This window comes from Arachis stenosperma, chromosome 3 (genome assembly GCF_014773155.1).
Source record: "Arachis stenosperma cultivar V10309 chromosome 3, arast.V10309.gnm1.PFL2, whole genome shotgun sequence".
Taxonomy (NCBI): domain Eukaryota; kingdom Viridiplantae; phylum Streptophyta; class Magnoliopsida; order Fabales; family Fabaceae; genus Arachis; species Arachis stenosperma.
The window spans coordinates 166,308,073-166,323,765 of record NC_080379.1 but is presented as its reverse complement, the minus strand read 5'-3'; the positions used below and the strand labels follow the sequence as shown (position 1 = coordinate 166,323,765).

The 15,693-nt window shown below is 36.5% G+C and overlaps 3 protein-coding genes, 2 non-coding genes and 1 pseudogene across 5 annotated transcripts; 2 read left to right on the top strand and 4 right to left on the bottom strand.

The window, feature by feature from the left end:
* Positions 1–44: 44 nt before the first annotated feature.
* LOC130969591 (chaperone protein dnaJ A6, chloroplastic-like) lies at positions 45–3,683 on the top strand. The gene is made up of 8 exons (XM_057895380.1): positions 45–221; positions 658–843; positions 1,096–1,237; positions 1,396–1,453; positions 2,044–2,086; positions 2,214–2,262; positions 2,347–2,427; positions 2,510–3,683. The coding sequence occupies exons 2-8, from the start codon at positions 731–733 to the stop codon at positions 3,347–3,349; spliced, it is 1,326 nt and encodes a 441-aa protein (XP_057751363.1). The 5' UTR covers positions 45–221; positions 658–730; the 3' UTR covers positions 3,350–3,683.
* A 220-nt stretch (positions 3,684–3,903) lies between these two features.
* On the bottom strand, positions 3,904–3,988 carry TRNAM-CAU (transfer RNA methionine (anticodon CAU)). Its single transcript is given in 2 exon segments — positions 3,904–3,939; positions 3,951–3,988. It is a non-coding gene; the product is annotated as a tRNA-Met (tRNA).
* A 75-nt stretch (positions 3,989–4,063) lies between these two features.
* TRNAM-CAU (transfer RNA methionine (anticodon CAU)) lies at positions 4,064–4,148 on the bottom strand. Its single transcript is given in 2 exon segments — positions 4,064–4,099; positions 4,111–4,148. It is a non-coding gene; the product is annotated as a tRNA-Met (tRNA).
* Positions 4,149–4,372: 224 nt separating this feature from the next.
* Positions 4,373–7,060, bottom strand: LOC130968366 (haloacid dehalogenase-like hydrolase domain-containing protein At4g39970). Its single transcript, XM_057893591.1, has 11 exons — positions 6,598–7,060; positions 6,422–6,515; positions 6,295–6,339; positions 6,155–6,205; positions 5,824–5,898; positions 5,679–5,712; positions 5,385–5,440; positions 5,245–5,304; positions 4,932–4,991; positions 4,770–4,816; positions 4,373–4,678 (listed from the first exon to the last, which is right to left on the bottom strand). The coding sequence occupies exons 1-11, from the start codon at positions 6,969–6,971 to the stop codon at positions 4,630–4,632; spliced, it is 945 nt and encodes a 314-aa protein (XP_057749574.1). The 5' UTR covers positions 6,972–7,060; the 3' UTR covers positions 4,373–4,629.
* A 439-nt stretch (positions 7,061–7,499) lies between these two features.
* Positions 7,500–8,401, bottom strand: LOC130968365 (uncharacterized). Its single transcript, XM_057893590.1, has 2 exons — positions 8,172–8,401; positions 7,500–8,101 (listed from the first exon to the last, which is right to left on the bottom strand). Exons 1-2 carry the CDS (start codon positions 8,176–8,178, stop codon positions 7,722–7,724), a joined length of 387 nt encoding a protein of 128 aa, XP_057749573.1. The 5' UTR covers positions 8,179–8,401; the 3' UTR covers positions 7,500–7,721.
* A 373-nt stretch (positions 8,402–8,774) lies between these two features.
* Positions 8,775–9,926, top strand: LOC130967234 (caffeoylshikimate esterase-like; annotated as a pseudogene).
* Positions 9,927–15,693: the final 5,767 nt, after the last annotated feature.

The following is a 15,693-nucleotide window of genomic DNA, read 5'->3' as shown; positions in this document are numbered from 1 at the left end:
TAGGGTGAGAGAAGCAGGGAATGAATTCTTTGTTAAACAGGAAACGGGAATTAAAGGGAGAAAAAACTCTCGACCACCAAGTTCTTTTTCATCCAATTTGAGAGAGAATTAGAGAGAGAGGGGCAACGCGGGTAGTGACACTGTAACCTCATCCTCCCACCGCGCTGGCTCCATCCTCTCTCACCCCTCTCAACCTCACGCTCCTCCTCCAACACTAACAGGTTTCTCTTCCTATCCCAATCTTTTTTTTTTTTAATTTCTTGTTTTCTACAAGTGAATCTATTCCTTCCTTAGTTGTTTGTCTCACTCTCACCTACTTTTATCTTGCACTTTCCATTTGTTGCCTCCCTATATTTCCAGTATTTCCATTTTACTGCCACTTAGTTAGCTCTTTCATTCTGTATACATCTTATTTGTGTTTGGAACCTTTTAAAACCGGGATTTTATTGTATTCAGAGAAGAAAACTCTATTCAAAATTCAAATATCTGATTTTCCTTTTAATTTGTGTACATTTATTCCGTTACTTCTTATTCTATGTAAAATAGGTATTTTTCTTGAGGGTTTGCTCATTGTGTTCTTAACTCTCCTTTATTTAATTCTGACTTCTGTTTATGTGGTCTCTTACTTTGCTAAGCACATTAAATTTCAATATGCAGTTTTTGCAGCTATCAGAAGTTCATCAACAAAATTCATATTGATTAGCATATTGTATTGCTGAAGATATATAGGATGGCAATGGCAATTACTACTTTTGGTAGTACATCGGCTGCACAATGGGGAATTCGTCCTCAGCTTTTATTAAGATCCAGTATGATAGCCAAGGTTGCGTCATCCAGCCACAAGTGAGTTCTATAGTCAATTCTGCAAAATGGAAGTTACATGCAATGGGGAAGGGCAAAATTACTTTCATATTCATACTGTTTTCCCTATTATATCATCAATCGCAATATATAACCATAACTTGGGTGTAGTTTATAATTGTTTTTGGGTTTGCTCCTTTATTTTTTGTATGTTCATCACCAATAGGTGCATACGATTTCGGTATAGACAATTGTGGTGGAGAGTATAATTTCTGTTTGTGATTTTCCTTGCAGTTTTACAAGCAGGGTATGCTTTATGGCTGCCCCTAGTTCAAGCTTTCTTTCTCAGGATTCCTTGCGCATGATATTTAATGTGGGTTCATTTCAGCCTTTACATCACTGTAGGGGATCAAGGTTGATAGTTAGAGCAGAATCGGTAAGTTAGAGTTATTGATGCTCTTTTAAGCAACAATAGTTCCTTTTGGTCTTATCTTTTTCTGATATGGTTGTACTTTATGAAAGCATTCCTTGTATTATAAAGCTCCAATAACTATTAAATATAGTAAATGAACATCTGTTATTTGTTATGTGCAGGATTTCTATTCAGTTCTTGGTGTTTCAAAAAATGCCAGTAAATCTGAAATAAAGAGTGGTATTTTCTATTTGTCCCCTTCTTTAAGTGCCTTCATGATTCTATCTCCATTGTGATAAATTTGTGTGTGTGTGTTTAAATGTTGTATTTTGGTTTGCTAGGTAGTTCTTGGATCATATAATGAACTATATACAAGCGACATTTTGGTATTGCAATGGGTTTTCAACTTCCATTAGGTTTTTGGCTAACTGAATGATTAGCTCTTTCTTAAAAAATTGTCTGCTTCCTTTAATCTTGTGAAGTAAAAAAAGGAAAAAGTTGCAACTAAAATACATGTGGAGCATATAAGAAAAGTTCCACAAAGGATATCAAAAGCATAAAACTTATAAACTGGAAGAGAAATCTGCCAAAACCTAAAGAAAGGAACTAGAATAATGGTGTCAGTCAAATATGTAGATTGATTAGTGAGGTGTTGTTGCATTGTTGACACCTTTAATTTCTCTTTTAATGTATAGTAAGGCTTTAGTCTGAAATTGATTAACCAGAATCTGGTTTTGTTAACTTGGTTGTGTATATTCTTTGCTGGTTAGTGGCTTGTTGTCACACTTATATAATTGCAATATTAAATCTCTCTCCTTTTGACATTTCAGCTTATAGGAAGCTTGCCCGGAATTATCACCCAGACGTGAACAAGTGAGTTATTTTTCATTTCATGTTTTTACTTGCCTGCTTCCTAATCTATTCCTTTCCCTTTTTCTTCCTTCCTTTCATGTGTTTTGCAAGTGAATGGGATTGTAATTTTGTTCCTACTGTCCTGCAGAGAACCTGGAGCAGAAGAGAAATTTAAGGAAATTAGCAATGCATATGAGGTAAAATTATAGATGATTTAACTCATCTGGCTGTCTTCCATGTCCGATCACAACCTATCTTCTGTAATTGAAATTCTATTGCAGGTCTTATCTGATGATGAGAAAAGATCCATATATGACAGATATGGGGAGGCTGGTCTTAAGGGATCTGGAATGGGAATGGGGGTAAGTTAATTCTGATGCTAATGGGTAATTTTAACTTGTTTTCATATTCTTGTTTCTCAAAGAAGGACTATCTTTCTGTCAGGATTTCAGCAATCCCTTTGATTTGTTTGAGTCATTGTTTGAGGGTATGAATCGTGGTGCTGGTTCTAGGGGTTCTTGGAATGGAGCAATAGATGGTGAAGATGAGTATTACAGTCTTGTTCTGAACTTTAAAGAAGCAGTTTTTGGTATAGAAAAAGAGATAGAGATAAGTCGATTAGAAAGCTGTGGAACTTGCAATGGTTCAGGTGCTAAACCAGGGACCACACCAACCAGATGTAGCACTTGTGGAGGTCAAGGCCGAGTTGTCTCATCAACAAGAACTCCATTAGGTATCTTCCAGCAATCTATGACCTGCTCATCTTGCAATGGGACTGGAGAAATTTCAACACCTTGCAATACATGTACTGGGGATGGTCGAGTAAGGAAAACAAAGCGGATAAGTCTGAAGGTCCCAGCAGGCGTGGATTCTGGTAGTCGTTTAAGGGTCCGTAATGAAGGGAATGCTGGAAGGCGAGGGGGTTCTCCTGGTGACCTCTTTGTTGTCATTGAGGTCATCCCAGATCCTGTCCTTAAACGAGACGACACCAACATTTTATACACCTGCAAGGTTTCTTACATTGATGCAATCTTGGGCACTACAACAAAGGTTCCTACTGTGGATGGAATGGTGGACTTGAAAATTCCGGCAGGGACACAACCAAACACAACACTTGTTATGGCTAAAAAGGGTGTTCCCTATCTGAATAAAAACAATATGAGGGGCGACCAATTGGTTCGCGTGCAAGTCGAAATCCCCAAAAGACTGAGCAGCGATGAGAGGAAACTTATTGAGGAACTTGCTGATTTAAGCAAAGGCAAAACTGCTACCGGTAAGAGATGATAGTTTGCCAGAAGCTTTGCATTTATTTCCCTTTCATATGGATGCATCATTCCTTGATTAATACCCTCACTGTGGAGAACTTAACTCGGAGGGGCAAGCATGGTTTATAGACACGGTTGGTTTTTCTGCATAAAGATGCGGAGATGGTGAAGAGCAGAGGAAATTAGAGATCTTTTTTTCTTCATGCTGCTTGTAATTTATTTTTGGGGTTGGGGAATATTGAATTAATTATACTTTAGGTTTAATGCTGTCTTTTTTATAAATGTGTTGTTCTTAGACAAAATTGAATCGTTATTATATACATCTTTTTATCCAAAGGAAATATATTTTTTTCCACCCGTATTTTTCATCGTCATTGCGTTTTGCTTATGAACCATCTGCAGACTGCAGCATATTTGACATAACTTAGACTATTGTTTAATCCAATGGAGAATGGTTTCGTTTCTTTGAGTTGGAAAAAAGAATGTCCTTTTGCACGAAGGAGCATGGTCGTAATTTGCAAAGGGAAATACAACATACAAGGATGGTGTAAAGAAATCGAATAATAAATGTATTGGGATGAGAGAGGCTCGAACTCTCGACCTCAGGATAACTCAGAAGCTATGAGACCTACGCGCTAGCCAACTGCGCCACCACCCCTGTGATACTTAAAGTCGTCAAAGGGAGATACAACATATAAGAATGGTGTAAATAAATCGTATAATAAAAATGTATTGGGGTGAGAGAGGCTCGAACTCTCGACCTCAGGATAACTCAGAAGCTATGAGACCTACGCGCTAGCCAACTGCGCCACCACCCCTTTGATGTCTAAAACCGTCAAATATTTTATTTATATGAAATAAAGTCTTTTTATTCGTGTGAACACAATGAGTAGGACCATATGAATTTCTCTTATGCTTAATATGTTTGCATCAAAGTACCAAAGGAAAAAAATGGAAAGTCAGCCTCTCTCTCTTTGATTCTTTAATTATAGTTAGAAGTTTTACAACCTTCAATTATAAATTATTGGGTCAAAGCCAATGGTGAACATGAAGAACTGGCAAATAAGATTTCTGCCTACATTTCCAATTGAATATTACGAACCGTACAAATATATAGGCTATGATGTCTTTACCCCATCTTACAATGAATTGCTTTCACAAAACAACATCTCACATGTATACATCTGCTGTCAATGAACAAGACCTTAACCTTGTGGTACATCTAATTTTCAACCCATTTCCTTGGAGAAAAAGGTATCTGAATTAATAGTAACAATTTTCCATATAGAACCATATCTCTTATTTAGCTGCTACCAGATTTTGAAGTAGTAGTTCCAAATCTTTCAATCTGCATCACAATTTCAAACAATTTTAGTGGCCGTGACTGAACTAAGAAAACCTTACCCTTCGGTTGTCAGCAACGAATCATATATTCATACCTTACATTACTTAGGTCGGGATAGATTGCGATGGCATCACTGAAATCCTGCATTAGATAAAAAAAATGTAGTCCATGAATAATAATTCAACTCAAATTCAGTATCAAATTGTTAGTATTTATTTTTTTCCTGCAAAATTAATTTTAAGGGTAACTGCCTCACCTGGCTAGCTGTGGAAGATGTATAGGTAACAATGCATGACATCCCTGCTTGTGTTGCTGCCTGTTGAGGTTAAGTTTAGTTCAGTTGAGAATTCCATTAGTTAGTTAATTAACTTGATCATATGGCATCGTTTGATCAACATTAGTTAGTTAATTATTGTTGTACCTAACATGATTAGATGCAATATGGCAAGAAACAAAATGAGGATAATTTTATTTTATGATTGTTATGTTTTTTTAAAACCAAGCTTGTGTGAAATGCTATCGGTTAAATAGTAAATACAGAATATTGATAATATGATAAAAATATTTACCTGCAACCCAATAACACTGTCTTCTACCACTAAGCAATCTTTCTCTGATACACCTAGCTTCTGCAAGTCACAACATGTAAAATCATGAAGCAGTCATGCATAAGCTGTCTCAATACTTTATCTTATTGTCATATTAATACCTTTGAAGCTGTAATGTATATTGATGGATCAGGCTTCTTTTCCTTCACATCATCGCCTAAAAGTTCAAATAAAGTAAATACATAAATTTAAACTTGAAAAATTAGTGGCAGAAGGGGGGGAACAAAAACCATTTAGATATGAACTCCATGCCACGAAAATTTGGCATGACAGAGTAAGTTATCTGATTTTATTATGCATGACGATATAATTGATCTTGGACCACAAATACTTGTCAATGTTGTATGAGCAATAATAGTAAGCTATAAGAAAGCTGCATGAAGCTGTGAATATACCAGCAAGGAAACAATCAAGACCTTGAAAGCGCTCCTACAACAGAGAACATAAGCTGGTTGAATGCAATTTATAGTTTTTGAAAAAAATAAACAGTTTTCTACTTCAGAGTTTAGATTGTGAAAATATATAAGAAACTTGGCTTACAATTCCTATAAGATTTTCCAGACACATAATCACTGAACTTTTAGTAGCTGCAGAGCAAACAGCTAGCTTTATACCCTGAAACACCAAGAGGAGAAAGAATGACAAACTCATAAGCAGATATCCAGAATCAATAACGTGACTGGCCACAAAATATTTAAACAACCCGTGTATTTATACACAAATACATGGTGGCTGATTTTTAGTGTGCATATAGTATTTTTTTTTTATATTCAAAAGAGCAGAAATTGAATTCATCACAATCACAAAAAACAGTTATCCAGATGACCAGATCACAAAATCGAAACAAGACATTGATTGAACAACAACTTACAGCTTCTTTGACCTCATCCATCAATCTCAACACTCCAGGTCTGGGTTTTACCTGTGCCAAAACATACATATTTGTATGTAACACAAACTTACGAATAAGATATTTTAAGCATAAGGCATATAGCATAGAAGTATGCATACAGTTCCAGACTTGATTATCTCTTTGTATCTCTCAGTCTTCCAATCCTACATGAGAACCATAAGGAATCTAATGAGAACACACACAATTTGAATTTGCATAGTTGGCAAAGAAAGACAAGTGAAAAACCTGAAGAGTGTCAATGAGGTTGGCTCGATCATCATCATCGGTTGGAGGAGTCTCAAACAAGGTGGATGATGGCCAACCATGCTCCTTAAAGTACCTTAAAATCTCCCAAATAGGGAATCAAGCCAAGAACAGAGGAAACAATATTGCAAGTTGGAAGGGGAAAAAAGAACACGCACCATCGCATTTTGGGTTTGCCACCGCCAATTTGGTTCTGAAGTTCATCGTAGAAGTGAACGTCCCAATTGAGGGGCTGATCGGAAGAAGAAGAAGAAGAAGAAGGGCAGCGAACGTTGAAGTGAGTGAAGGCATCGTTGTATGCCTGGCGGTGCAAGTGCTCAGATTCGAGTATGACGCCATCGCAGTCAAATATGAGAGCCTTGAGCGGAGAAGAGGAAGCAGAAGCTGAGACGGAGAAGACGCGGTGGTGTTTGGAAGGGAACAACTTGATTCTTTGAAACCCAAAGCCATGTTTGGTGTGTAGAGTAGTGGCGCTGAAGAGAGTGAGAGAAGCCATGTATGGTTCAGTCTTCACCCAGTCAAACAACACCATTCAAATTCAATCATCACTTCTCTATTTTATCACTCTCTCTCTCTCTCTCCTTTGTGTGGCGGTTATGAGCGTTAATACAAATTTTGTTAGTAAATCCAGAGTCCAGACTATGTCTACACGAAAAATAATCCTTAACTTAATTTTTTTATAAAATATATATTAAAATATAAATACATATTAAAATACAAGTTATATAATATCCGTATTTATAAATAAATCAATCATGTACACTAAAATTATATGCTAATATAAAATATATATTAAAATAAAAATAACAATTGTAAGTTGCAGTATCAAATTCAAACTTTAAGAATTTTGATATCAGAATTAAAAAAAATTGTGTTTTGTTAAAAAATTTGTGTTATGATTAAAAAATTTCGATAATATTTATTTTTTATGTAAATAAAAAGAGTATGATTTTATGCGTATATTTATAAATAATTTTTGTTAAATTTAAATTAACTTAATTAAATTTTTTTTTTTTTGGTAATTGATAAAAATACTTAAATATGTAAAAAGATTCTATAATTTTAGGGGCACTTAATAACTTAAAGTAACTCCAATAGTTTTGCTAAATTAAAGTTAGTACATGCTTTACTCATTGGTCACAAAATTGAAAATATCATTATTCATAAAACATAATCCTTTATTGGAAGTATGAAGATGACATGTATTGTACATGATCTCAATTCTTTACACATTAAAAGTTCAAAAATCAAAACATTTATGTATCACTATTAATTCCATTCTTTATGAACCACTTTGAAGATCTTTACCCACTTCTACATCATCAATAATCTTCTTCTCTAACTTCCTCTCCTTGCAATCAGAGAAGTAAATCATACAAGACACCCATTTGAGAGTATTTACCAAAAAGAACAACCCAACTTGCACAAATATCCCACTCCCTCCTTTATAGCAACCAAGGAAAATACATGGCACCCTAAAACAAACCCCTAAAGCAAAGAAAACAAGCATCAAATAGAGTCCTCTCTTTTGATTACCACTGCTTAGGAAGAACGAAACGCGTAACGCCCCTGCTCCATGGATACCATCCATTACCGATATCACAATACTCATATTCCAAATAGCACTCCATTCCAGATACACCATCAAAAGCTTTGTAAGTGCTGCAAAGCAAATCAATGCAAAAACAATGTAGCACCCAAAAGTCATGTAGAGAATATAAGAGTTACTCACTGTCCATGCCGCTGCAAGAAGAATTCCACTAGACATGGAAAGCAAATACAAAGAAGTTATAAATGTGCCTTTCATTTTTGATGCATCAAAGGATTCTAGAAACATTTGCTTGAGACTCAGTCTTTCCTCTTCTGATTTCAGCTTTGATGAGACGTACACAGTTAGAGCAGCAGAACCAAGTTCAAGAACATGTAGAGGCACCAAATACATGAATACAAGTTGAATCAAGTTAGGCAAATAATCTTTACTACTGGAGAGGATCTTTTTCCTTATTAGATGCTCATAAATAAAACCGACATATAATCTAGTGTTGAATTGTAGAAGTATATGCTTAACGATTCGTGGGGTGTCAACTAGAATTTGCTGGAACAAAGTTTCAAAGTGAATCATGAGAAAGAGTAAAGGGAGAGAAGTAAGAAAGGCAAAGATAATGAAGTTGGTGTTCTTGACATGGATAGTTAGTGCTTCCTTGAGGATATCCAAGACCTCAAGCTGCTTCTTCCTCTGCTTCATCACTTGCTTGCTTTCACTCTCCATTTCTTCTTTTCTGAGTTTCAAACACTAACAACAAGTAATTACAAGAAGGTTCCTATGAAAGACTGGATGGTGATAATGATGAATGTAACGCAGATCCGATCATAGTTACAAATACTTGTGCTGTATGTTTCCAATAAATAATATTTAACACGGTTTGTGGAAGACTTTGACTTGAGCCTTGTTCTATTTCGTTGACTTTTATGCCATGGGATTATATCTTCCATATCCATAATAATTGAGTGGTTCTCTTTTCAAGATCATTGTCGGTCACAAACTCCCAATCAGTCATCCACCTTATATGACCAAGTTGTTTTTTTTCTTTTTTTTTTCTTTTATCAAAGGTAACGGTCATTTTATTTCACTAGAAATAAATTTATTGTTTATATTTGGACACCAAATGAAGAATAATATTAAAAATATTTTACCAAAAAATAAAACAGCTTACAAGAAAAAAATAAAGGTCTCAAGAGAGAGGACATCTTTAATCTTGAGTTTCAAGAAAGACCCGCGGAAATTCTTTCGCAACTAGGAGGGAAACTCCGTTTCCCTTGAAAAAGAGGAAACTACCATTTGTACCTATAAAAATTGAAAATATGGACATATTTATCCATAAAAAAAAAAAAAAGAAATTACCATTTGTACCTATGAAATATGGGTTCCGCACAACAAAAATATTCAAACACTAAAAAATTATTTAAAATTTCTAAATTACTCTTATCTTCACCACCACACCACCTCCTTCACCCAATCACCTTTCTAACCCTAACCCTCTTCACCCTGCCACCACCCCTCTTTCCATTTCTAATCTCAAATTCCACCACCACCCTCTTCACCCACCACCACCCCTCAAGCTCTTCACTCAATGGTGGCTCCCGTTACCCCCCGCAACCGTCACCGGAACCCTCGCCCTCGTTCACGGATTTACCGGCGAATCTAGCTGGTTCCTCCAGCTCACCGCCATCTTATTTCGCCAAGGCCGGATTCGCCACCTACACCATTGGCAATCAGGGCCACGGCTTCTCCGACGACCTCATCGCCCACATCCCTGACATCAACCCCGTCGTCGACGACTGCATCACCTTCTTCGACGAATTCCGCTCTCGCTTCGATCCTTCTCTTCCTTCTTTCCTCTACTCCGAATCTTTCAGCGGCGCAATTGCGCTATTAATCACTCTCCGCTGCCGTGATTCGCCAAAAAATGTCTCATCCGCGAACTGAACGCGAGCTCTGATTATGGTGTCGTCCTCTTCGGGGGTGAAGGCCTGATGCTCCACCTGCGGGGAGACACCATCGGAGCCTGCAAAAAATAGGTTGGTTCATGAACCTGTAATGAAGAACAAAGCAAAAGAAAATCAGAGGAGAGGTAGATATAACAACGGCAGGGATCAGGCAACGACGGTGGTGGTTCTACGACTCGGAAAGAGGTGAAGAGGGTTAGTTATGGCGGCGATAAGGTAACGTGAAGAGGAGGGTCTCTGACGCAGTAGGCTCTGGTTTGAGACCGATGACGATAGTGGCGAGGAGAAGCTGGCGCAGTGCTCCTGAGCTCAGTGTAGGTCTGCGACGTTACTGGCGGAGAAGGGGGTGAACAGTGATGAGGCGGGTGATACGGTGGTATGTGGTTCATGTTGGAATTGGGTGGCTGAGAAAATTGAGAGAGAGAGAGAGAGAGAGAGAGAGAGAGAGAGAGAGAGAGAGAGAGGAGGGAAGAGATGATAGTGGTGGAGAGAAGGGTACTTTAGGAATTTTATTTAATTTTTTAGGGTTTGGATAATTTTGCTTGCAAAAACTATTTTTTATGGGTACAAATGGTAATTTTCTTTTTCTATGGGTAGATATGTCAGCGTTTTCAACTTCCGTGGGTACAAATGGTAGTTTACTCCTTAAAAAATAAATACATTCCTAGCCTTCCAATTCAACTAAGTTATAATAGCTGCTAAGTTCCTTTTCTTCTTAACGTTAGCATCATTGAACCATTCAAGCAATTTCAACCACCACTGCTATGGGAGATCTGTGTGAGATGAGAAAGGAAGGTTGCATACATGCCAAATTTCAACTGCGTTAGGACAAGTCCAGAGATAATGAAAATCCGATTCTTCTTCATTGTGACATATTGGATAAATTGGTACTACTATTTGAATTCTTTGTCCCAATTTCTGTTTCACAGGTAAACTCTCATGCATTACCTTCCATATAAAGTTTTTAATCTTCGGTTGACATTTGAGGTTCTAAATGACTGTCCATAATTCTTTTTTTTTTTTTGCAGTATTTTAGAAGAAAATCTGGTGGAGGGTGAAAAAATTGAAAGACCACACCATAATCAGAAGCTACTGTATATGTCCCAATTTTTTTTTTCATCCAGGTAATTCTATCCTCTTCCTTGTAACTTGTTGAATTTAGAACAGCATTTGCAATTGCTGAATTTAATGCCTCACGAATGAGTGTCTGGTTCCATGTTCTGTCTTGTAGCATCAAATTTGAGACCCATTCTAGTCTTTGACCTTTTGGGTTATTAAGGTAAGGAGTGATTGCTTGAAAGTCTCTTAACCATAGGTCTTCCTGAATCCTAATTGTACTGTCTCTGCCAATTTATTATAGAATTTCTTTTTCTAGCACTTTTCGATCCTCCAAAACACTTCGCCAGCCCTAAGATGGGTTGTTCCTGGCCTCCACCTTTAAAAAGCTTGAGAACTTGAAATATTTACTCTTTTACACCTTATAAATCAAAGATTGTGGCTTAGTTATCAGTCTCCACTCTTGCTTTACTAACATTGCAAGGTTAAAGACTTTAAGATCTTTAAAGCTAAGACCCCCTTGAGATTTAGGTCCATAAGAAATTCTCCATCCTATCCAGTGCATCCTTCTTTCTAAGCCTCACTGTCCCCACCAAAATTGGAGCACGAACTTTTGAATTTCATCAACCAGCATCTCTAGTAGTTTAAAACAACTTAGAGTATAGATTGGAACTGCCGTTGCAACCGCCTTTATTAGTACTTCTCAACCGCTTGAGGATAGCAAAGCCCTCTTCCAGTGCTGCAGTTTATGTGTCACTTTATCCATGATATACTAAAATGTAGCTCTCTTAGATCTCTGAATAACCGCTGGTTGCCTATGTGAGAGACATGTAAGATGTGAGATAGATGATCATGAATGTCTACAGGGATATTTTTGCTGAAAAACACTGAGGATTATCCAGATTCATTGCTTGACCGCTAATATCTTCATAAACCTGTAAGATACGAAGCAGATTTTGACACCCATCCTCTGTAGCTTTGCTGAATAAAATTGAGTCATATGTGAAAAATATATGGCTGACTTTAAGACACATTTGATTAAGTCTCAATCCTGTAATCTCCAGTCTCTATTCTCCTTTATGAAGCAGATGGGATAATTCCTTTGCGCAAAATAAAAATAGATAGGGGAAAGAGGGTCGCTATGACGCAACCCTTTACATGGCTTAAAAAAATCATGAGGCTGATCATCCACAATAACAAAGTATAAAACCGTCATCACCAGTTCCTGAATCCATTCCATCCATCTCCTACAAAAATCCAACTTCCTCGTAACCTCCTAAACGAAACTCCACACCACCCTGTCATACGCTTTACTCATGTCTAGTTTTAGAGCTAATTCATAATCATTGTATTTCTTATTCTTTAAAAAAATACATAAATTTATGAGCAATTAGCACGTTATCAAAAAATCAACCGCCCCTTAATAAAAGTACTCTGTATGTCACTTATGAGTCTATTCATCACAAATTGAAGCTTGTGCACTAGAATCTTTGATAAGACTTTATAAAAAACACTACTCAAGCTTATAGGTTGGATCTGTTTCATGGATTTTGCATTCGGATATTTCAGAATAAGGCAAATATGAGTGTGATTAAAAGATTTTAGGATTTTAACTCCCAAGAAAAAATTTCTAGCCGCCTGAAAAATATCTCCTTTAATCGTTTCTCAAAAAAATTGAAAGAATTTAATAGTGAATCCATTTTCTCCCGGGGTCGAAAAAGCATTTATAAAAAAAATAGCAGCTTTTACTTTTTTTGTGATAAGTCTAGTTAATGCACGGTTGGTAGAAGCATTGATTTTTGTTGGGATACCCTCAATTTCAGTTGATTTGTCTCTTGGATTACTTGATGTAAAAAGCTCTTCCAAGTATCGTTGGGCTGTTGATGCAATGCCTTCAGCATTGGTGGCTACATTCTCTTCTGCATCTTCTAATTCTTGCACCTTATTTCTTCTACTCCTAGTGTGAAATTTGAAATGAAAAAATTTTGTATTGCGATCTTCCCATTTTAGCCACTGGACTCGAGATTTTTCCTTCTAATATTGTTCTTCTAACTCAAGTGTATCTTTTAATTCAGCCTCCCATATCTTGATAGCTGCTTCATTAGCTTGATTGTCCTTAACTGCCTCCCCTATTATTTTTTTCTTAATTTTCTAATTTTTTTTTTGGAGTTAGAAGAAGAATTTTGCTACCACTTCACTATACAATGTCTAGTTGTCTTCAGCTTCCTAACCAGTCTAAACATAGGTGAATCTCTCATGTCTAGCGCCCAAGTATGCTTAATTAATTCCACCACCTCTTCATTCTCACACCATTTCTCTTGAAATCGGAATCTCCTCTTCGTTCTCCTCACCTCCCTATCGGAATCAATAAGGAGTGATTTGTAATCCGAACCCATGTCATCTAGGTGTTTAACATAGCCATTTGAAAATTCTGCCCTCCATTGCATTGACACCAGCACTCTATCCAACTTTTTTTTTGATAAAATTGTCACCAAATTGCATATTCTACCATGTGAACTTATCACTTTTGTAACCCAAATTCACCAACCCTCCCGCATTAATAAAGTCATTAAAATTTTTTATAGATGATGCCAATTTAGGTCTGTCCCATTCCTTCTCATGATGAGCTTTAATAGCGTTAAAGTCTCCCATAAGTATAATCTGGTTTCCACCATTCTTAATCAATTGTAATAACTTTGAGTATTGTTCCTCCCTAATAATTTCATCCGTGCTCAAATAGACCGCCAAAATCTCCCACCTCAAGTTACTTCGCTGAATTTCTAGTTCAAAGTGAAATCAAAAAAATTTTCCGGTTTAAGACCTGAATACTTACTCCCTCCTTCCATGCTAATGCTAAACCTCTAGACTGACCAATAGGATCTATCGTGTAGACTGAATTAAATCCGACTCTCCTTAGAACTCTCTCCACATTCAAGGTGCTGTTTTTACTTTCGCACAATAACAACACCTCGGGAGAATGAGATTTATTAATCCCTTGTATGTTGTGAACTGTCAGGAATTTTTTCAAACCTTGATAGTTCCACGACAGCATCTTCATACTTCCTTGGATGCCCAATTTTAGGTGGCACCCTCCCCATTGTAGCTGTCTCACCGTCCTTCAAACACCACTTCTTGGTTGCTGAATTTTCTTCCACATCTGTTATAATTCTTTTAGCACCTGTCATAGATTTGTGGTTCTAGTCTCTTCTAGCCAATTTCTTTAAATTCAACATCTTTTTCTCCAAAACTCTCTTTGTCACTTCACACATCCCAATTAAAAAGGTGCCAACTGATTTATTATGATAGGACTGATATGTTTCTTCCTCTTTTCTCTTTCATATTTCCTCCAAAACTCCTCTAGCTTCATATTTTGCTTTTCCGGAATCACTTAGCAGCAGTGCTTTATTAATACTTTGAACTTCCACTTCTTCTGGCCTAACTTGCGAGTTCCTATCATTTACTGAGAGATTGGCAAAACCTCGAATGAGGCATACCAGAGTTGGTTTTTTCTATCTAGGATCTTGTGCGTCGGTGCTGAAATTATGATTTGTGTTGTTATTCTCCTTGTCCTCTTCAACTCTTCGACCAAATTGATTCGCTCTGATCCACGTCTCCATCCTTCCTCTTTTAGTTTTTCTTCCACATAATCTTCTAAATAATCACTGCAAGCTCTAATTTCATGTCTAATTCCTCTACAATAGTGACAAAAATTGTCAATTTTTTCGTATTTGAGCTGCACTTCCAAAATCTAGTTATTATTGCCTGAAATCTTCATAATTCTATGCAAAGGTTTGGTAACATCAAGCTGCACCAGAACCTTAACTATACGATCTTCCTTTCCCCTCATCACAAATAGGTCCGCATCCAAAATTTGCCCTAGCAATCTTCCAATCCTCCTGCCGAGTTCTTTACTTTTATATTTTTTCGGTAAACCCCATAGTTGGATCCATATTGGAACGCAAGAAAATTCTTTCTCATCAATTAGATTATCTTCTCTCCAACATTTGAGATGCAAAATATAGTTCTTGAACAACCACGATCCTCCTTTTTCACCCTAAACATATATATTTCGCTGAAAAAGAATTGGAATAAATTTTTTCCATGGTCCATCACCCGAAAAGCCCTCTGGTTGCCTCTATATTGCATAGAGTGCTGCCTCCAACGTTCCAGAACTAAATTTTCGATCCGCCAATAACCTTCCAATCAAACTCTTATTACACTTTTTAATATTCTCCTGAATGTCCTCATCCTCAAACCTCAATACCTCATTCTCTTCTTCTTCAATTGCACGCGTATCACGCCTTTGAAAGACAGCAGATACTGTCATTGTTCAACCAAGACACTCACAAGAAGAAAGAAAACTCACAATTAAAATTTCTCCTAACCCTAGCAGAATAAAACAGACGACAACTATAGTAACAAAACGTTTTTAGGCATGCATTTTTTTATTTTTTGTTTAATGACCAAGTTAATTGAATGAATGCTAATTAAAAAAAATATTCTATATTAAAATCAATAATTAAAATTAATATTTATATATATTAATTTATTTGTAATATATATTTTTAATTTTTAATGATTAATTTTAATATACCCTTAAAATAATTTGTCGAATTAATATACTTGTCCGAGAGTAAGAATCGTTGGACTTAATATTGAAATAAATAATGAAAAGTTAGTTAGCTACCATA